General features: G+C 35.1%; 3 protein-coding genes across 5 annotated transcripts in view; 2 read left to right on the forward strand and 1 right to left on the reverse strand.

Annotated features, from left to right (window-relative positions):
- The window catches only part of LOC119639514 (protein winged eye), a 73,700-nt gene extending 66,991 nt beyond the window's left edge, over positions 1-6,709 (forward strand). The window contains exons 5-10 of one of the 3 annotated variants that reach the window (XM_038036939.1): positions 43-3,494; positions 3,615-3,846; positions 4,223-4,989; positions 5,089-5,265; positions 6,028-6,189; positions 6,277-6,709. In XM_038036939.1, the coding sequence (XP_037892867.1) occupies positions 43-3,494; positions 3,615-3,846; positions 4,223-4,989; positions 5,089-5,265; positions 6,028-6,189; positions 6,277-6,636 (5,150 nt within the window). In that variant the 3' untranslated portion in view covers positions 6,637-6,709. The remainder of the gene's footprint in view (positions 1-42; positions 3,495-3,614; positions 3,847-4,222; positions 4,990-5,088; positions 5,266-6,027; positions 6,190-6,276) is intronic. The other 2 variants (XM_038036940.1, XM_038036941.1) reach the window with 2 other exon arrangements.
- A 4,191-nt stretch (positions 6,710-10,900) lies between these two features.
- Positions 10,901-15,841, forward strand: LOC119639613. The gene is made up of 10 exons (XM_038037093.1): positions 10,901-11,044; positions 11,111-11,311; positions 11,392-11,613; positions 12,471-12,828; positions 12,885-13,064; positions 13,131-13,300; positions 13,375-13,519; positions 14,809-15,050; positions 15,142-15,619; positions 15,701-15,841. The coding sequence occupies exons 1-10, from the start codon at positions 10,901-10,903 to the stop codon at positions 15,838-15,840; spliced, it is 2,280 nt and encodes a 759-aa protein (XP_037893021.1). The 3' UTR covers position 15,841.
- An 84-nt stretch (positions 15,842-15,925) lies between these two features.
- LOC119639269 lies at positions 15,926-18,937 on the reverse strand. Its single transcript, XM_038036560.1, has 5 exons — positions 18,740-18,937; positions 18,287-18,622; positions 17,967-18,167; positions 17,788-17,901; positions 15,926-16,117 (listed from the first exon to the last, which is right to left on the reverse strand). Exons 1-5 carry the CDS (start codon positions 18,863-18,865, stop codon positions 15,998-16,000), a joined length of 897 nt encoding a protein of 298 aa, XP_037892488.1. The 5' UTR covers positions 18,866-18,937; the 3' UTR covers positions 15,926-15,997.
- Between the last annotated feature and the right edge of the window lie 3,741 nt (positions 18,938-22,678).

Raw genomic sequence — 22,678 nt, forward strand, 5'->3', positions numbered from 1 at the left:
AAACTGCAACAACTGCAAAAACAAAACAAAAAAAAAAAACAGGGTTATCAAATTATCCAATTCTATATACACCCACAGATCCATTTCAACAGGCGGCAGCGGCCTTTGTCTGGCCCTCGTATATACCGCAGGGTTCGGCACCGGCCACGTTGCAACCGCCACCAAATTTCATTTTTCCTTCAATGAGTCCGCACTCGACGCTGCAAGCAGCCGCGGCGGCACCTTCTTACGCCACTTCATTGCAATTATTGGGCTCAAATTATTTAACAGCCGCAGCGGCAGCGGCGGCAGCTGCAGCGGCAACTTCTACTCTATGTCAGCACAATCAGCAGACCAATAGCACCAGTAGTTCTATTAATTTGAGTCTGGGAGCCACACCTTCGGGTAGTAGTAGTACAATGAGCACGTCCAGTAGTTCGACTTCGACTACACGTTTTATGAGTGTGGCTTCTGCAGCGACAGCTCAATCAGTAAATGAAATTGGCCATCATAAATCCGCACATCAGAAAACTTTAGCACCAGCGCCGGGAACTCTTACTTTGACAACAGGGCCTCCTTTAGTGCCACCAGCACCACCGCCCCCTCTCTTAATACCGCCGTCTGCTTTGAAATTAGAAGAGTGGAGTGCTGGTGAATTTATGGCGGCGGCAGCAAAAACTACAACCACCACACTTACGGCAGCTGTCGCAGCGCCCCCACCACCTCCTTCCGCATCTACTCCATTTGAAAGCCGTGACAAATTATCTACTACGGCCAATAGCACAACGAATCTGCTGGAATTATCAAGTCCCGCTCAGGCTTTAAATTTGATGCGCTTGCCCACACCGCCAACGTCGGCTACTATGGAATCGGCCGCGGTGGCAGCAACAGCGGCTCCCCAACATCTGCAACCTCAGTTACTTTTTCAAACCGCTGGTTCCTCTCCTACTCCAGCTTTACTAAATCTTTCCGCTACTTTAAACCGAGTGACAGGATCACACTCATCGGTACCTACCACACTCACGTCCAACACAAATATTGGTTCGATGCAAACGGGATCTCTGAATTCTAACGTTAATTTTTTGAATAGCAATCAAAACTCAACATCCACTTTAACGACTACTGTGGGTCCACCCACACCATTAGCGGATGACACAGCTATTAATTTTAAAACATCCAACTTGGAAGCCACGTCACAAATTGTGGTTGGTGTGCCAAGAGTCGTAACGCAAACATTACCATCCGTTCCTACGATAACGGCCCCTCAGATGCAAGATGTGAACATACAAACGGATACTCCAGTATGTAGTGAAGATGAAAATTCCACCTGCCCATTAGTTATGCAGCAACATCAACAGCAGCAGCAAGAGCAGCAAATAACAGTATCCTCAATAACAGCCGAGGTTTGTTCCACAGGCAACTGTACACCACCGCAGCTCCAAGCGGATGAAATATATCACGATACAGATGCTCAACAACCACTAGAATTGATAAAAGGTCAGACAGTATTGGAAACTCCACCACAAGTAGAAAGCTCTACGAATGTCAGCACAGAAGTGCTGGTATCTAAGATAGCAGGGAATAATTCTGAGCAGCCAACCGTAATTGATGAAAAGTGCAATGAAAACCGACCTCCGACCCCTCCCATTAGTAGTAGCAGTGCTCCCCTTCCTCCGTCTCAGTCAACTAATCCTGAAGATTTGACTGGTTTGGAATTGTTATCAAACATTAGTACCAGCAGTTTAGTGAAACCAGGAACCATAAGGGTAAAGCAGGAACCCTTGGATCATGTGCATGAAGGAACAGCGGGCCATGTTGTGCCGGATCAGTCCCTTATGGATTCAAATTGTCAACAAGCTGAACACCGTCAACAGCAGCAACAATCACATGCTTTCCTTCCACCATCCACATCACCTCATTCTCTTTCCAATCCTTTACCTCATCAAGATAATAATAACTTGCCGCCTCCGTCTCATCAAGCTCCTCACAATGTAGTCGAACCTTTAGGAGGCCTAAAATTGTTATGCGCTTTAGCTGAACAGCGCATCCAAGAGGAAGAGGAAGTGCAGAGCAGTGGGCTTAACAGCAGCAGCACTAATGGAATGTTTCAGCAACCAATCTCTTCTCCCCACAGCTTTTCCACCTCATTCGCTCAGGCGAGTTTTAATACAGGGCCAAGTAACTCTTGTGGGTCATCGTATGCCATAGAACGTCAAAATTCCAAATTTCCTTCAATGGAGGGTCTAGAATTACCTTCCACTAACGGTGCAAATTTTCCTTCGAATGGTGACACTTTGGAGATGCCAGTAAAACGTAAGAAACATAAACATCATTCCAAGTCTTCAAAGTCCTCTTCGAATGGTAGTAGCAGCAAAAAATCGCAACGTTGCGGTAAAAAGAATAAAAAGAAATATTCTAAAGAGAAGAAACGTCATAAATTAATGGTGGGTGAATGTTCGACAGCAGACCTTGATTTTGATGATCCGCAATTGCAGCAGGAATTACAAAGCGCCTTCCAAAGTGCTGTGGAACCGAGCTATCAACGTGTCAACAAATGGCCGACGCCACAAGAGATCTTCAATATTATGGAGAGCAATATGCGAATACGTTTGGCTGACATCAGCCGTCAGTACCGCAAGAAGAAACGTAAACTCGATGAAATTTCTAAAAGTAAAAAGAAAAAAAAATGTTCTAAATTAGCAACTTCAACGTCGCCGGGGGTCCCTTTGGTTAGCAACTCAACGCTTTCTCTAGCTGTAGCAGCAGCGACTGGTAGCAATAGTGTAGTTCCGGTGAGCTCATCAGTATCTAGCGGCGGTCTCTCGTCTTCGCCATTGTGTGATTATAAATTTGGAAAATTTTCTACGAAATCCTCGAACGCTACTGTTCCCGTTTCTAATTATTTAGCATCTTCAAGTTTTATACGCTTTGCGGATTCAAATAAGTCTCAAAATCATCTTCTCACCACACATCCTCAATTTCCACCGCCTGATTTAGAATTAGAAAGTGACACCACCTCTCATGTCAACGTCAATAACAGCAACACATCTACTCCTGTATATAAACCAGTACGTCTGGAGCCTAGTACCTTAGCTGCCTCGGCGGATCAACGTTCTACTGGTTCTATTTTACGCTTAGCTCAAAAACATCCATCCTCCGAAAAGTTACCGCAAATTGCTTGTAAAGAACGCAAATTGGCCTCGAGTTGTTCGAGACGGTCTACCGAAGAAGAACAAGATGGAAATAAAAGTCAAAGAAAAGCGGCTAGTGAAGATGAAAGTGCACAATCGTTAGCGACCCCACAAAGGCGGACGAATCCTTTAGATAATACTCTAATGTTGACGCAAGAGCATTTGTATCGTAAAGAGACAAGAGTTCTTACCGATATGGGTGGTCTTTTCTACGCAGGTATTATGAAACCTTTACAACCGCCCGATGTCTATGCCATAACGTTGGATGGCGAACGTGGCAACAAATCGCACATTATGTCACGGGAAGAAATTTTTAATGATACGGTAAGTATTGCTGCTTGTAGGAGAGATAGTGAGAGAGAAATAGATAGACAGATAGATGGAAAGAGAGAGAGAGAGAGAGAGAGGAAGCGAATTGAAGGTTATGCTTTCTATTTTCGACAGATTTTGGAAGTCGCCCCAAAGAGTGTAGAAAATGTACCCGTAGGAACTCGCTTATGTGCGTACTGGAGTCAACAATATCGATGTTTATATCCGGGTCGAGCAATCGAATCAGAGTCTTCCGATGATGGTGCTACTTCGCAAGAATTTGTTAGTGTTGAATTTGATGACGGTGATAGCGGCCGGATCCGCTTACAAAATATACGCTTCCTTCTCAGTGATTATCCCATAGTGGGTAAGTACTATTATTTGCGAACGTTCATGTGCATGGTTTAATACGCATTAACATATGATTTCATGATTTCTCCTTAAAATTCATCGAACTATCGATCTCAGTTAGTCAATCGCTCTATGAGTGAATTTATCTGGTACATATATCATATTTTTCATTTCTATCCATTTTCCATTTCATTCTGCACATTTTTTTTGTCTGTTTCATTTGGAAATTAACAGCATTTTTCATTTGATTTTTGACGCGGAAATTCTTATTTTGTCTTTTTTTATTTCTTTCTTGTGTGTGTATTTGTGTACCACCTACCTATCCAATCTACTATCAACAAACAAACAAACAAAACCAATAAAACAAATAAATACAACAACACGAACCACAGAGTACAACGATAATCCCCTCTACTCTTTAGGCAAACAAAAGAAATCCAGTACTACTAAATCAGGGATCGTTAGTGGTGGTGGTGGTGCTGGTGTTGAGATGACGCAACATCACAATGATGAACATCATCAGTACCATCATCCGCAGCAACAACGTGTCAGCATATCGGCCAGTAATTTTAAAGCCAGTGACATTTACCATGTCTCGGCCATGGAGATATTTGCAGCGAAGCGTAGTGAAAAGAAGCGCAATAAAAGTCTTAAGAAAAAATCGCAAAATGCAGTTAATAGTACAGGCTGTATTGCGACATCAACAGGAGGCAATAATAATGGCCTATTGGATTCGAGCACGAACGCGGGCGGAACTACTACAGAGTGCAGTCGCAAACATCATAAGCATAAGAAACGGAAGAAGCATAAAAAACATCATCATCGCAAAAATTTAATAGAAGTTAGTATCTCCTCAGAAGTGACGGCGCAAAACTCCTGCTACACAGCTACCTTCATAAGTAAATATGAAGAAAGTCGTGTGAATCAATCGTCACAACCAGATACACACGAAGAGGACGAGCAAGAGGAAGAAGAGACCGAAGACTTTGCCGAAGAACAACATACGCTTACAGAGGACGCTCAAATGCACGAGGTGCCAGCAATAAAAGTGGAATCGGCACCGGCCATACCGGCTACGGTTAAAGTGAAAACGGAACATATGGAAATGGACCAAGAGGATGAAAGTACTTCGAATCTTATGTCAGAAATTTCAGATGAGGTAATAGTTGTTAATGTTATTAATTAAAAAAAAAAAAAAGAGAAAAACGTAAATAAAATGTTAATTTTTCAATTTCAATAAACGTTTTCACTGCTATAGACTAAAGGCGACGACGCGGTGGGACATAATAACTCGAAAGGCAGTAAAATTGCAGCGTTTCTACCCGACCGTCAATTATGGGGTTGGCTAGGTAAAGCCTACCGTAAAGCGGGCGTCAAGGGTAGAGCACGAAAGCAATTCTATAAAACAATCAAAAGAGGAAAAGAAACTATAACAGTAAGTATAGTATGACGTTCGTTGAAAAAAAATTGAGAAAAGGTCACTTGGAATAGAGAAACGCAAATATTATTTGAGGAAAGAATTTCGAAGTGAATGTGGGAAGATATTGGGAAATACTCGCAAACTGATTTGATTTTTTAGTTTAATTTGAAAGCTCGCGCTCTACTTAATTAAGCTAGGCTTAGGATACGCACTGTCAAAGGGGAAATTTATTGCAAACTAGAAGAATGAGTAAGAATGTTTTTTGTAAACCCGCCACAGACTGGAAGAAGTACGAAATGGACAAATTCCTTGATAAGATTGCTGCCTAACAGACGTAGAAGCTCATGCCTCTAAATCTTAGTTCATTTACTAGCGGAAATATATAAGCATTTAACCAGTTAACTGTATGTGACGAGTATAGTCGTCATAAAAAAAAGTACAAAATTTTTATGTTATGCGGGAGAGTATTTAGAGCCGTGATACGTCCATCTGTCTTTTTCGGATTTGTGGAAAAAGTTTTGGCATTGTGAATATGCATTTGCCATTACAATGTATTTTAAAAAAGAATTTTGCAATATCCTTGTCAAGCCATTTCGTTAGAATCTAATTTTATATTGTATATAGTCTGTGCATGACGAGCTTGCACTCCTCATCATTGAGTGTCCAAAGGGGCGACACAGTTAACGGGTTAAGAGATAAGAAGGAATTAATGACTTAAATCCGGTTGTGTGCGACCTGCTTATTTTGAAATCTTTTGCTTTCCATTCAATTTTATAGGTTGGGGATTGTGCAGTATTCTTATCAACGGGTAGACCTGATCGGCCATATATTGGACGTATTGAATCCATGTGGGAGACAACGTCTAGCAATAAAGTTGTACGAGTCAGGTGGTTTTATCATCCTGAAGAAACTACCGGTTGTCCTAGCTTAAAATATCCGGTAAATAAAGAAATCCTACAAGAAAAAAATTAACAAATTTATAAAATAGTTTTTAATTTTATATTTCCTTATCAAAAACCTTTATAGGGTGCTTTATTTGAATCGCCGCACGAAGACGAAAATGATGTACAAACAATATCGCATCGCTGCGAAGTGTTACCGTTTGAATGTTATTTTGCAAAATTTGGCGCCGATTCAAAGCAATATCAATCAATATACGATAACAATGATACATATTACTTAGCAGGGAAATATAACCCAAGGTTAAAACTCCTGAAAATACAAGACGATATTCCAACTCTTGAAGAGCAACAAATTATTAGTAATACTACAACAGATGTAACTACTAATCTTACTACAACTACTACTACTACTACTAGTGCTACTACAATTACAAAAAATAATAATACTAATGATAATATGAATGATAAAGCAGCAGAGGTCTAAAAAAAAGTCCATGATTTTTATTTTTTTTATTTTTTATTACAATGAATTTATAAAAATAACAATTATATATATAAATATATATATAAAATGTTTTATATAATATATTAAATAAAATTCATGTTTTTTAATTTTTTATTTAGTTATATATAGAAAAGCCAAGAAAAAGAGGGTAATAAAATAAATAACCGGAAATAAAATATAAACAACGACTCTTAAAGTTTGGATTAATTACAAGGGAAGCAGTAGTGTTTTTTTAATATGAAAAAAATGTTTTTTTCACTTACGTTTGTTTTAGCTTTTATTTAATTGTATTTCTTTTTTGTTTTTTTTTTTGTTTTTTTTTAATTTGTATATTTTATTAAACCAATAAAATCAGTGTGGAGCAAAAATAATATTAGAATTTTTTTTTTTATAAATACTTCCATTTTGGAAAAAAAATTTAATAATTGCATAATTACACTATTACACACATTTGCATATACATATACATACATCCCTACAAAAATACAAATAAAATATAGAAAAAAAATGAAAAAAACATTCTCTTAAAATTTGTTTATATCATTGTAATTATTATTATTATTATAAAAATGAAAATTGAAAACCATTTAAAAAGGCATATATATATAATTATATATATATATATATACATATAAAATAGCAAAAAACAGAAATTTTTAAAAAAATCCATACCAATACAAATGAAAATTACTATCTACAACATAGACAAACAAAAAAAAAAAAAAAATAGTTGGCATATACAAAACTTAATATTTTATTATATAACTAATATTATTTACATATATATTGTTATAAGAGGACAAAAAAAAAATCCATACATAAAAAGGAAAACGAATAAACTCTATCAGCAGTGTAAGAAAAAAAAAAAAACAACATTCAACTGAAACCTAAACTAAACTATAATTGTAACAATTTATTGTGATAGCAAAAAACAAAAAAAAAAAAAAAAAAAAGAAGAGAAGAGAAGAGAAAACAAAAACAAATTTTTTCGCTTAAGTTGTCAAAGTTGATACAGAAACACAAAACAGTAAACCAACTACAAGTAAAAATACTTAACGAATAATAATAAAACAAATACAAATCTGCGAAACGTAACTAAACAGCCAGGAAAATGTTAAACAAGAACAATTTATAATAATAATAATAATAATGAAAATAATTAATTAATTATATAAACTAACAATATAACGGTAATAATAATAAATGTGTTGTATATTTACATTTCGTTTATTTAAGATTTACTAGAGAAAAACAAAAAAATTAAAAGCATTAAGTAAAGAGGCGAACTTTGAAAGAAAACTTGTATGCAATGTGTGAATGACTTGAAAATACATATATACATAAATATTGTGAGGATTATATATGCGAAAAGAATGCAAGGAAGAAGAAAATTTTAAAAAATCAAACTCTACATATTATAGTTAATAAAAGGAAAAAATAAGAAATAAATAAATAAAAAGCAAAAAAAAAAAAAAAAAAAAAAAAATTATACATACATATATATACGAGAAAATCAAAAGATAAAAAAATCGAATTGAAAACAACAAGCCTTTCATTTACATACATTAAAGTAATGCCATTACATCCACAAATTGTAGGCAGAGTAGGTAAATTTTATAAATCGGCCACTTTTACGTAAAAGTTGATTCTATTTTTTGACTCAGTGGAGGAATTGTATTTTTAGTAATATACTTATAGTAGGAGTTACTGAAACTCGCATTAGTTCCCTATTGCGAAGCGACCAACACATAACAGTTTTAAGTAAAAAAGTTATTTCCGACTTTATGATTACTGAAATTTAGTGGGTTGCTTCCGTAGTCAGCGCATTATAAAATTTAAGTAAGAAAGTCACATTGGACTCAAGGCGGCGCTTCTGAAGGCAGCGCATAATAAAAGCGCATATCGAAACCTTTTCCTTGCAAAATAATTGGTAAATATGTAAGCTTCGATTCGTTGATCAGCATTATTTTTACATTCGAATTTGAGTTCGTTGTCGAAAGTTAAGAGGTATTTGTGCCATAAGATTATGTTAATGTGCTTTAATTATTTTCGTTTTTTTAAATTTATATTGTCCTCGTAAACGTTTGCATCGATTTCTAGATCATTATCCGCTAAGGCTATATATAGCTATAATTTCTCTTTACTTTTCAAGTAGTTTAAGCCTATTGTTGACCTACAACCATCACTTAACATTATCGCGACTAGACGATCGCGACCTTTCTAATAGCATACCATACATATGGTACATGGGACAGCGGTGGTGATTGCGACTATAAAAAAGCGTGTCGTACCACGCTCAGCCTTTCAGTTGTGTCATAGCAGCCAAGGGTAAGTAATCATAGACTAGTTAACTAGTTAACTTATACTGATAGGGTTTTTTTTGTGACTTTCACGGATAGGGGATGGATTGGCTCAGCTTTAATCGCCATCCTTGAAGGACTCATAGGACTGCTGACTTTCACGAACAGGTGATGGATCGGTTCAGCTTGTAAGGAAGCAAAACGCTTCCTTACTGATAACAAGTCCGTTCGCACAAATGTCTCCCCATAGACCCCAAGTTGTCAGTCTGGTTTGTCCGTTTACATATCCCTTCACTGAACACGACCATCGTCTTCCCGCTCAAACACGTATATAAGCTACATATATAAAAATGTATTCTAAGTATTCGCATGTAACATACATAATTGTATGAGCCATGAAAATGTACTCAAAAATAGAAACATATAAGCTACATATATAAAAATGTATTCCGAGAATTCGCGTGTAAGATACGCAGATGAGAATACATGGATGGAGATAATCGACCCGGACTCTTACGCTGCTTAATGCGGCGCACACAGCGAAAATACTGTTTTTTCCTCTTCAGCTAGAAAATGGAAAAATCAAAGCATCTTTAAAGGAAAACCGGTGTGAACAGTATAGTGGGACTCAGCTCAGCATTAAATACCGTATTTCATTTCGCTTCATACATTTGTTCGTAGAACGATTTTTCAAAATGAGGCTTTACTGAAAAAGTGGTTCGAATCGAACTATTTTCAGTACACGTTAGTGTATCAAATTTCATTCAAATATATCAAAAATTGCAAGCAGGTAGAGCAGACTGGCAGGACTGACAGATTTAGATCGATAGAAAAAGTGATCCTAAATTGATTGGTATAATGAAAGGCGGATCTAAGTCGAGTCCTTGTGGGTGTTGATTGTATCTGCATCCTTGTACCATAAGTTAGACGGAATTGTCGGTTACTTTCGACATAGATTTGATGAGTTGAAGTTTGTTGCAAAGATATAAATAGAAAAAGGAAAGCCGAAAGAATAAGTAAGCGATTACTTGGGCTCAATTCTCAGACGGAGGCGTGTCCAACAGTTATATGATTGAGTGCTTGCTCGGTAAAAGCAAATTATTTTCAGCCTACGGTAACTTCCTATATCTCTCTCCCTCTTTCTTTCTCTCCCTATTTCTTTTCATACATAATCGCGTTGCAGACGTAAGGAATATCACCTAAGTAAATTGTAGAATTATTGAATCTTTCTTAAGGGAATTTCATTAGTTTTAATTTTAAACGAACTATCACAAAACAATGAGCACGCTACAGGTAAAATATTTGCTCGCATTGGATCTGAGAAAGGCGTATGCTGACACTTTAGGATCTTATCTCACGGTATTTATGCAGTGAATGGAACTTTTAGTTCTTGTAACATGGGCACTCGCATCAAACTCAATTCTTCGGAGGTAATGAATAGTTACAAAAAAACAGCGATTTTAACATTTCAACACTGTTTTAGAAATATCCTTCTTCGGTGGATGGGTAATATTTTTCATAGGTAGGGTGAAATGAAATTCAAAGAGAACGAAACGCTATTTGGTTGCTCTAGCAATACCAATAATGAATTACCTAAAGTCTTATGGTACAATGCATGCATCACATTGTTAATAAAGTCTCGGGCGTTTACTGCATGACTGCAAATGCAATTTTTGAGTTATTTAATTTTTTTTTTTCTCAATTTCGAAAGGTTGCTAAGCGAAGTTAGTAATTGTTAGGGAAATTGATTAAATAAATGCCATAAACGTTTGTCAATCAATTCACGTCCTTCTCCTTTGTTATAAAGAAAGAAGAAAAAAAAAAAAAAAATAAATAAATCCTTATATTTATAAAAATTATTAATAGAAATTGTAATCAATAACATTGCCATTAATAATAATTCTTATAGAAAAACAAAAAAAAAAAAGAAAAAAGAAAGTGCGATGAGTACGACGCCGAAATGGTATTGTCGTAATAAATCTCAACCTATGCACATGTTTGCGGAACTTACAAAACTGGGTCAAGATTTAAGGCGTATTACGAAACGCTTAGTTATCGACGTTAAAGTGGATATATTCAGTGAACACGTACGATACTTATGATATGATTAAATTATATTTTGAAACCTTCAAAATTTTATTTCACACTTTTAGGACACTTTACTAGACGAATGTGAACAGATTATTGATCAATATTGGAGTTTAAAAGATAATACCATGAATAAAGATTTTCAATCATTATCGAAGAAAATCAAACGTAGCCCTTATAATACTTTGCTAATGCATAAATTTCATGTCATTACGGAATTAAATGATAGACGGTTTTGTCAACTGACTTTTGTTCTCAAAAAAACCGTGAGTTGAATTGATTGTAGATATTGTTAAGAAGATTTTTATTTATTTATTTTTCTTTTTTTTTTTTCTTTTGAATAAAGTTAAGTTTTCTTTTACGTAAATCTTTACAATCTGAGGTGTGGATGAATTGGGCTTTGCAGATAACAGAGCTCTATAATAAATGCCGTAAGCCTTTAGTAGACTCTACAGCAAATGGATCGCCAAAATCGCCGGATGAACAAATGAATGCGAATATCTGCAGTAATATGTATCCGGCTTTATTGTTACCTTATAAACGCGTAGACTTTGCCTCTGTCTTACAGGTGAGAGCTATAAGGGAACATTTGAGATTGTGGTAGTTTTGCAAAGAGAAAGCAGTGCGTTAACTGACAGTGCAGAAAAGCAGTAATCAGGGACGGTGGGAAAGACCGCGGTTGGTAGATGGTTTCAGAGGCGGGCAGTTTGATTGAACATCGACGAGTTGCGGTAGCGTGTTGTACGGTATGCAGGCACTACCAAGACGGGTGGGTGGGAATGCTGACGAAAGCTGTCAGCGGACTTAATTGCTGGACATATCCCTTTTATTTCTGTAGAACACTTGAACTGCACGTGTCTACACATAAGCATCAAACAGTTCACATTTCGCCAATGCTCGATGATATCGAAAGTTTTAGACATCCTTTCGTCATTCATGGCCCATGGGCTGCAAGCGTTCGTCTGCCTCCATGAAAGTTTTGGAGGCTTCGATGCACACTTACGGGTTATACTCTAAGTTAAGCCGGATTAAGGCGGTGTAAATAGTACAAATATCTGTTGCGGAGAAGGATTTTTTACAAGGCTTTAAAAAATCGAACTCCTTGACGAGACAAAGGAAATTAAAAGGCCAAAAAAAAATTTTTTAATTTTTCATATCTAGTCCTATATAAATCGAAGAATATTATAGATGGCGGCGAATTCAAAATTTTCGTATATGAAGTTTGTGTGGATGTATGCAACACCCAGAAGGACTTGGGATAGATACAGCTTTTATTGTACCGGTCGATTCAGAATCACTTTTTGCGTTGATCTGAGTTAGTCTGCCCGTATGTCTTTCTGTCTTTCTATCTTTATATGGATAACTGTAGGGTACTTAATGGTGCGCCGCCTTCCGCTACAGTGTTTTCACTTGCTTTGTTTTTAGTTAGTTTCACAGCAACGCATCGAACAGAATTCTTTGGATCTAATGTTCGGCCTATTTAATATGAACGATCAGGAGGCTTGGCGCGACACCAACGAATCGAATTGCTCTAGTTTGGAAATATTACGCATATTAACTTTAAATCTTACTAGCGATGGCGATTTCCAACAATTTTATACAGAGCAAACGAATAGAGATTACACCGCTTTAACATTAACACCTGAGCCAGGGTCTAGTTCAACAAAAGGAAGTTCGGCAGTTCATATGCGTAGTAAACATATTGAATATTTTTTGCAAAATGAGCGTTCCTTTGTAAAACAATTCATTGAAAAAGCTTATGATATATCTCCGACTATATTTGGTAAGTTCACGAAGACACTTACTCGACAACTTAACGATAACAATATTTCTTTACAGGTCAAGCGTCGAATGAAAATTTGCATGAGTTCATTTTGCAAGGTATGCGCCTAATGTGGTCTTATGTTGGTATTATTTTAGATCATATTATCCTATGGTGGATAGACACGCCTATATCGTGTTATTCTCTAGCGCATGTCAACTCTATACGTAAATGGTTGTTTATGCAAAACGTTAATGGTAAATGCAATGAAAATTCTTTTTATTTTGAGGTTAGGAAGAACATTTTCTTTTCCAATCTTTCAGATGTCCCTGAACCCATTTATTCCACTTTGCAAGGTGTAGCGGAGATTTTAACAAATTTTGTAAGCAATAATTTATGGGATCGTTTATTCCGTTTAACTTTAATGACAGCGTCAGCGAACGAGCGCAATGTAGATCAATTTCTCGATAGTCATAACACTTCGCCAGCGAATGTAAAAAACTTATTTTTCAAATTTGAGGAAATAATGTGTAATTAAAAAAAATTTTTGCTTATGTTTCTTTTTAGAATTTTGGTACCAATACCGGTACAGTATGGATAGCGATATTTAGTAATTTAATCGACTTGAGTAATAATTATTTTCATAGTGACGATGTGAGCAATTCTAGTCTCTTGCCGGTGGCCGAACAAATACCGATTTTACATAGGATCGGTAAGAAAATTAAAAAACCATTGGATATTTTAGCAATTAATAGGTTAAAAGATCCATTATTTTATTTATTTATTGTACTTAGACAAAAAACTCAAGTAAAAGAAATTGACAGTCGAGTTCAATTGACTCTTAAAGTAAATCTTAAATTAATTAATATTAAAACTTAAGAAGGAAAAAAAAGAAAAAACAAGAAGAAAGAAAAAAAGCATGTACACAACTGGCATAGAGCCACACCCGCAAGCGGTACAGGACCAAATTGCAAATGAACATCTAAGCCATCGCAAACATGCATAAGCTTGGCAATCTATAAATAGTTAACAACAATTAATTTTCGGCTCATAATGACTTTTTAAGGTTAAGAGCTAGTTTAAGTACGACATAGGTAAATTACGCGTTTTAAGCAATGTTGCTTTAAAGGATTTTAAAGAATCCGATAATGAGAATAAGTAATAGACATCATTTAGGTTCTCGCAAACAACTCTGAGCGGGTTAAAAAGCTCATAATTACATTTACATTGACTAAGAAGCTTAACCAAGGGAAAATGCCTGGAGAAGCGGTTAGGGACATTAAAGCTTATTTCACCAAGTAATGCAGACGAGTCAATAGCACCCTTTATTACTTTGATTACGAAGGAAACGCCAAGAACAAATCTACGTTTCTTGAGAGGCGGTGAGTACAACAGAAGCAACCTATTTGTATAGGGGGGAAGAGAGGCAATCGGATCCGAATCCAAATTCCTAAGGGCAAACAACAACAATTGCTTTTGAACACATTCAATTGACTCTACATAGCTCGTATATGAAGGAGACCACACAACAGAGGCATACTCGAGTATAGGTCTAATTTTTTTGCTCGTTATTACGGCAGATACACGTTATAAATCACTTTTATACTAAAAAAATAGGGAACAGTCACTCAGGGCTCTCCCTGCCGAATTTTTTTGCTAATCTCTTTTAGGATAATTGCGATGAGTATAAGATATTCCGAATACAGTTTTCTTTCGTTCACTGTTTAGATGTAAAAAAAAAAAATCGAACTTTGAAGGATTGAAATCGGTGGGAGGAGGCCTTAAAGCGGAAAAACTTAATTAAAGAAGGAACACGATATTAAATGTGGGTATGACTGAAGTAGATTATTTAGCGAAAAAAATTAAAGCAACCTTGCGCCATATGTTCACTAATCCCTTTTAATTATTATTGTCAATATTCCGTAAATTTTTTTTACTCTTACCAATGAAACACTTTATTAACAAGAGTAAGTGTTTTCTCTCTTTTTGCTGCTTTTTCAGATCACACAGTTCATTGTCTACGTATATGGGTTAAAGAGGAATCGAAAAAGTTATGTGGTAAATGGAAAATGCACCGTTACTTCCAGATACACGAGCATGATGTTCGCTTATGTTTGAAATTATTTGAAAAGTTTAAACTGCCTAAACTTACTGCCGATCTTAGTGATATATTGATGCTGGTCTGTGTGGCTTTGAGGACCAAATTAATTTGCGAAGTTAATGTTAATTTAGATAAATTAAAGGCAAGCAATTTATAGATTAATGAGAAACGTGGTACCATTTAATAATTTCGTTGCTATATATATACATATATATATATATATATATATTTAGAAAACCACCGAGGAGTGTGTTCAAATACTTTCCGATATCTGTCGTCTGTTAAGCTTAGCTAATTTTACTCTATGTTTTCCACCTACCGAATACTGGCAAAAAGCTTCTTTCGATGACGACAAAAAAAAAAATGATTACGTTGGCTATGTTTTGGATCAGATTTACTTACCATGCATTAAGGCGACAAAGGATATTTCAATATTGAAATTAATATTGAAATTAATCTGTGAAGCTTGGCTAGATTTTATTTATCAACGACAAATACGTTTTAGTGTTAACGGTGCCGTACGTTTGCTTAATGATTTCGATGAGGTACGCGAATGGTTATTAAGTTGCCCTCTCCTTGATGCTGAGCATTTAGAAAAGTTAAGCCATCACGAGGTATTACGCATGTGCAAAGGTGTAGGTAAAATTTTATTACGCAAACCGGAAGATATTATATCCATAGCTCAGACACCGAAATTTGAAAAACGATTAGGTGAATAAACAATAAATAGCAGAATTTTATTAAAAATTATTGAAAAAAAAAAAAAAAAAATTTTTTTTTCTTGATTCGCAGGTGACTCGGCCGCTAATGCTCAGGACACGCAACTGCCATCGGAAATGTTTGTTTCCAATCAAAAGCATTGGTTGCAATTAAGAGCATCTAAGTCTTCGATAACATTTTTGCCATTTTGTTGCAAGGATTCAAGTATTTAAACTTTTCTATTTTTCGATTTATTAAAATTTATTTCTTAAAAAAAGATTTGTTTTTTTTTTTTTTTTTTTTTACAAAATTTAAAAATATATGTAAATCTCGTGATTTAACCAAAAGAAATAGAAAAAAAAAACATGTTTTTTAATATTTTATTATTGTTCAAACGGGAGCTTTACGACTGATAGCTTTGATGAGGTCATCGCAACGTTCACTCTTACCGGCAAATTGTTTTGGATGCGGACCAATCATTTGTATAATAGCCGCCACATCGGGCGAGACCTAAAGCATAAGAAAAATATTTAAAAAAGAAAAAAAAAAAAAGGAAAAGAGAGAAGAGAAGAGAAAAAGAAAAATGTAAAGAAAATATTTTTAATTTATATTAATTTTTTAATAAATAATTGCATAAATATTTAATAGGAAAATATGATATTGAAGAACATGTGAATCTATTAGATTAACGCTATAATCGCGTTTTGAATGCTTGCACATGTTGCATATCGATCAATGCCTTCATATTTACACGGTCTGGGTCGGCTTTGCTTTGCTACAACATGGTCATGGCAATTTTTTTTTTTTTTTTCTTTAATACGATGTTCAAGAAGCAATGAGAAGAGTGAAAGCGCATTGTAAAGTGCGATTAGTTTGCAACATTTAATTGTTCGAATGATGGCTGTGGCCATAGTGGATAAAATTGACAGTGTAAGCATAGATAGTCAAACGTACACTTTCAGATCCAGGTCTTATTCTACATTATTCTCAGATTTTGGAAAGACTCTGTGCTTTCTTTTTGCGCTTCATTAGCAAGCCAGTTTGGGCAAAGCGATACGGATGAGCAAAGTAAATTGTTTACTCTCTTACCTTCCTATTACTTTTCATTGACTTATTTGTATTCGAAACATTTTCTGGGGTAGCGGTAAAGGATATAAAGCGATCGACATAAACATCTTTGGATTTTATTATTTACAATCCGTACTTACAATCTTACTAACTCGAAAGTGATGAAACCTATTTCCGGTATTCTCTAGGAAAAAATGAAAGGTTTTGCTTCTAAGCATAGAAATTTTAGATCTAATTCCAAAGCGTTTGGAAAGACTCTGTGCGCTTTTTTTATTATTCGTTACCAATCCAGCTCCGGTAAGCTCTCGCTTTCGTCTAAGTGAATTACGTAAGCATCGTTTAATAATGTGGGTGTGTGCAATCTGTACTTACAGTCCTACTAACTCGAAAACTAACTGCTTGTGCAAATAAAGCCAGTTTCTCATATATGCAACGAGAGGTTTTCTAAAATTCTAAAAACAGCATTGTTCGAATGGTGGCTGCGACATAACAAACTTAATGTTGCACACAGATAAATAAATAGTTAAACTCGCACTTTAAGATCTCTAAACCGAAATCTAGATTTTTCTGAAACCCTTGGAAGAACTCTCTGCTTCTTTTTGCACTTCGTTAGCAATCCAGTTTGGTTAAGGCAAAGCATTCAGCAACGAAGCTTTTAGATTTTTGAGGATACAGAACTTTTTCTGTCCATTTGCTGCCTAAAGCTATTGCACTTCGTTGATCTATTTGTGTTTAAAATATTTTCAAAGATAACGCGCAAAGAGAGGAAGTGAGCAACGTAAACGTCGTCTGGCCTCGTTTTCTGATTCGTTATAAAATCCTTATAGAGGCACGATAGAGCCAGTTTCCGGTATACGCTAACCAAGATGGAATGCGGACTATTCTATATATTTTTATAGTGCTCAGAAGAGAATCCCTTATCTAACCCTGTAGGGTGCTTCAGTTTCGTTTCTTTGGAAAAGTATTTTTTGCCTCCTTTTTAGTTTTTTTTTTTTTTTGATATTCTTTAAGTAAAATCAAATATCACCTGCCTGGAGGTACTTTTTTTGAAAAGGTAGTCATAGAAAGGTCGTAAGGCTTTAAGATTGCAAGACCCGTTATTAAGCACTTACTTCTAAAAATTTAACCAATGCTTTGCAGGCACGGAAAATTTGATCCTCATCTGGGCCACTTTGGAAGAACTGCAATATAGCCATGGCTAATTCAACGGCGACGTCATCAAACACCTGTTTTCAAAAAAAAAAATAAGATGCTTTAATAATTTTTAGGCCAAACGTCCTTTAACACTTACCACTGTCTTAACTTCTTTAATGGCTATATTATAAAGCATCATGGTGCCGGTATTCTTCAATAAAAGGCAATTCGATAGAATACTATGAACGACAACTTTGGTTGTGACACGGATGTTCGATAAAGTTTGACCATTATATTCCCATTCCGAGATATATAATAACCATTCTGATGGACCAACATTTTCGAAAAGATTACATATCTATTCGTTATGAATCAAAGAGAGAGACAGAGAGAGAGAGAGAGAGAGATAGAGAGAGAGTAAGTACATTTTAATTCATTATTCGAGAAAGGAAAAGAAAAGAAAAAAAAGAAACTTACGAATAGAGCCCAAGCTTGTTGTTCTTCCGGTGTATGTTTCTCTATATCGTAACCATAATTCATAAGTGTATGATCTTTACGGTCTTGATGTAAAATAATAATCACGTCGTCCTTGAGAGCGGCGTATGCCAATGTACGTATTAGATGAACACGAGTGTCGGGGGAAAATGATTGCTCCCGTAATACGCGTTGAACAAAAACCAAAAAATTATCACCCAAAGCCCAAGATCCTTCATCCTCAATCAAATACTGATGTAATTCTTCTATGGACACTTCTTCGTCTTTGTAAATCTTACCATCTAACAATTTAACCAGACATTCCAATTCAGTCTTTATCTAATTATATGATTCGATAGAACGTTTTCCATATCGTATTGCGGTAGTAAATAAAATTTAATTAATTTAATTAATTCTATCTTTTTTTATATTTTAAATAAATTTTAGTCAGCTTACATTTATATCTCTGCATACCAATGCCGGTTCACGCGGTATTTCTTTTTCTTCTGTTGACTTGGAACGTTCTTTACCATTTTGTGGAGGCGTTTGTGCTACAACAGTCTCATTATTTGCATCTGACATTTTTTCCTCTTTTTTCTTAATTTATTATATATAAATGTATAAGCATGAATATATATATATATATATATATATATATATGAAAATTGGTGTCGTTGATCTAAAATTAGTAGAAAGAACAACATCATCAAAAAAGAAAAAAAAAAAAACTACACATAGTGATGTGTTTTTCTGTTTCGATTAATATTTGGCGTAACTTATGTGCCATAGGTTAGATGCGCTTAATAATAACAACAAAAATAGTAATAATATTAATAATAATATAATGAATTATTAAGCATAATTCTTTAAAAATAAAATTATGATTTTTTCAAAATTTGTATTTATTTTTCTTTCTTTTAACACTTCACGGAAACCCGTCAATTTAATGGGTCAATTTTGTGAACCATCGTCGTACCAAAAATAAAGATGATAAGTTAAAATTTGGCAGAAACATTGCCCGGCCGATGAGTATGAGTATGAGTATAAACAAATAAGAAAATGATATTTGGTCGTGACCGAATCTTTTGTACCCATCACCGTTATCCTAAAAAAAAACTAAAAAAGGGCAAAAAAATTAAATTTTCATACTCTGGCCTGGCGCAGTTGATTTTTTCTATTTTCAAGATAAAAATGGAAATTTATTTGGTGTTTGGTTATGTGTCACAGGCAAAAAAAAAAAAAAAAACATGGAAATCAAGGAAATCAGTTTTTGGTGCAAAGGCATGTTGGCATTGCAGACGTACCTTTGACTGGTTTGGGTCATTTTCAAATTCCTTTACAAATTCACAGACGGTTTCTTGGTTTTTGCGAACGAGAGAATGCCTGCCATATATACTACACAGCTGCGCAAACGTACAGAGGGACAGACGAACAGAGGGACATGCTTATGTGCATTCAGATTTTGTAAGAAGAAGAATTTGGCGAAGAATCTATAAATGGGTATTGAAGCTTGAGCCTGCAATTTAAATGGTAGGCATGGTCAATTTTTCTCTTTTGTGCGCAGTTACTATAACATCGGTCATAAAATGTATGGCCAAACATTTATAAATATTATCCGCTCTAGTTAATGAGAAATGAAGCAAAAAATCTATTTTGTATTTCTTTTGTAAAACAGAGATATTCTTAGCATACATACTGCTATAGGCGTGCCCTTCGACCGAATTGGACCATGTGCAATACCAACCTGTGTACAGGAATTTCCAATGCTTCTGCAGAATTTGATGTCGATAGTCGAAGTCAATTTTGCAGACAGGAGAATGTTTGCAACAAATATCATACAGACAGACAAACGGACATGCTTCACTCAATCCAGAATTTAATGTTAATTAATACATGTAACCCTGATCCTTCGATCTTTCCGTATACGTCTATAATGTAAACCAAACTAAAACAAGTTCCGAAAATATCGACAATTGTTTCATATTTTTATCTAAAAAAAACCCTACGCAGATATTTTCAAAAATTTACGATTCTGATATTTATTAGGATCATTTCCAAGTTCCATCGAAAAATGGCTCCAATCAGTTTACTAACATGTACGCAATTAAGGAAAAAATCCAATCCAACCTGTGTTTGAATAAATGGAAAATTAATGGAAAATAAGTCGGAATTAAAATTTTGTCGTTATTTGTGAACCTCTTAATAAGCTAATAGCGACCATTTTTGCGTCGAATATGCAGGGGGTTCTGCTCAATATTTCGAAAGCAATTTTTCAGAAAGATATCCGCAAGATCGGAAGTTATAAGAAAAAATTTTCGCTGTATTCCGAGGTAATTTCAGTTTGCTCTGCTTTGTGGGCGTGTGTGCTAACGAGTTGCGTCCACGTTTTAACCCGATCAAGCAATATTTATGCCAAACATCAACTTCCTGTTTAGTGCTTTGATTCGGAAAATGTAGTCATTAAATTGATTCGATTTTCGTCGAAATATGCCGATAACATCACATTTGCAACAAATTCATAAAAGTGGGCGTGTCCCAGAAAAAAAAGATGAGTTCCTCTTTGCTGAAGTGCGGAAAGAGCAAGTTTTAGGGATTGCGGGCTCATTTTATTCATTGAATGGACTTGAAATATGATAAGTAAGTTTTCAAAACTCATCCGTTATCCGCTCTTTCGATTCTTGAAATCCATTATAGATTGCAATTCGTCTAAAGCGGTTTTTTTTGCATTTCAATTAAAATTTCAATGTGACTGTGACCTTTGGCGAATCTTTCCATTTTCCTTCCGATAGGTTTCTATTCCAGAAAAAATTGAGAACTTTTGATAATGCTTTAGCTGTATTCTCCTAGTAGGTTATTACTCATTTACTAATGATGCGGATGTCAGGTCTTGATTCTGCAAACAATGATGTCGGTCTTCCTTCTCTTGATGCTTCTTGACCAATTTTTTCTCTTAGTTACTTTCTAAAAGTACTTATAAGTACTTTAGCACTTTCGAATTGATACACTGCTATATTAGGTGAGCGTTAGCTTATTGTAGGCGTTCTATTTAATCTCTTACTGACCTTAAGAATGTTGTTTGTTTCTGTTTGTTTGATGCTCCCTACCTTTTTTCTTCTTCTCTTCGCCATTTTCTACTGTTTGTAAATATTTTCGCACTTTCCAATTAATAAACTGTTCTACTAGGTAAGCATTAGCTTGTTATAGGTTTTCTGCTCAACTGCTTTCGAGACAACTCCAAGTTTTACAAAACTTTCTAGCTGTTCTTTTAAGGTCAAGCACGTTTAGCTCTGTCACGGACACCCGAAAGGCGCTATTGTAACCATCTAATGAAGTCGATACCACTTCGACGCTAACTTTGTGTTAACTTTTGCTTTGAATCCTGCGGTATTATTCAGCAACTGCTCATATCTCGCATTGCCAAGCGAAAACATGGCTTTGGCAAAATTTTCAATGCAACTTTCAATTTTTGTTATCTTAGCTCTCTGTAAGCTAAATAAATGCCCGGCACTTTTCAGTATGCTTTGCTATAATCAGAAATATTCCAAATGGATTCCTAGACAGATGCGCTCTCGTACACAATAGAATAAAAAAGGCTTCAACCATCCCAATCGAGCCTCCTCGAGGTGCTTATATCACTCTCATTGTATTAATTGCGAATGTTTTATAAAGTGCCTGTTAAGCTTTACTCACTCTCCCTTTACGAAGTGAAGAAATCTAAAATAAACTGCGAAGCCACAGCAACAGCTTAAGGTACAGTAAATATTACAACTGGACCCCGGATATGCTTGGATTGCTCCAAAAAGTATCCTTAATATTAATATATCTTTCTGGATCGCGACATTTATAAAACGCTGAGGTACATTTATACATATTTAGCGCGTAAATGTAAATAAATGGAGGCGGAGATGTATACTAAAACTTTTTTATTTGATTTTTATGCATTTACACGGAAAAACATATAACAAATGTTTTGCATTCTTGGTAAATATTTAAATAAATTTCTCGTAGATCCTTTTTTTTTTTTTTTTTTTTTTTTTTTTTTTTTTTAAATTTTTAACCAAAAATTTTGGTGAGAAATTTTTTTTTTTAATTTGGAAAAAAAAAAAATAAAAAAAAAACTACTCTCTAAATATAAAATATTTATTTTTAGGTAAAATAAAAAAAAAAAAAAAAAGAGTAAACTGAAAACAAGAACATTTGAGATAGATGGATGCAATGGACGCGAGGTACAGAAAAAATTTTGTAAGAAAAAAAAAAAAAGAACAAAGAAGAAGAAGAAACACATAACTGAACTGACTAGAGAGCGTTGAAATGCTGCTATTCTTAGATATTTTTTTTTTTGTAAAAATTTATTACAAAATATTTGAAAACTAATTACACCTATGAGGTAGATTT

This window comes from Glossina fuscipes, unplaced genomic scaffold, assembly GCF_014805625.2.
Source record: "Glossina fuscipes isolate IAEA_lab_2018 unplaced genomic scaffold, Yale_Gfus_2 112, whole genome shotgun sequence".
Taxonomy (NCBI): Eukaryota; Metazoa; Arthropoda; class Insecta; order Diptera; family Glossinidae; genus Glossina; species Glossina fuscipes.

Excerpts from the sequence above, each read along its gene's own strand:
- LOC119639613 (XM_038037093.1), top strand. The coding sequence starts at position 10,901 with ATGAGTACGACGCCGAAATGGTATTGTCGTAATAAATCTCAACCTATG. Across the intron at positions 13,301-13,374 it reads ATAACACTTCGCCAGCGAAT|AATTTTGGTACCAATACCGG; the intron begins GTAAAAAACTTA and ends GTTTCTTTTTAG. Across the intron at positions 15,051-15,141 it reads TTAATTTAGATAAATTAAAG|AAAACCACCGAGGAGTGTGT; the intron begins GCAAGCAATTTA and ends ATATATATTTAG.
- LOC119639269 (XM_038036560.1), bottom strand. The coding sequence starts at position 18,865 with ATGTCAGATGCAAATAATGAGACTGTTGTAGCACAAACGCCTCCACAA. Across the intron at positions 17,902-17,966 it reads TTAAAGAAGTTAAGACAGTG|GTGTTTGATGACGTCGCCGT; the intron begins GTAAGTGTTAAA and ends TTTTGAAAACAG. Across the intron at positions 16,118-17,787 it reads CATTGGTTAAATTTTTAGAA|GTCTCGCCCGATGTGGCGGC; the intron begins GTAAGTGCTTAA and ends CTTATGCTTTAG.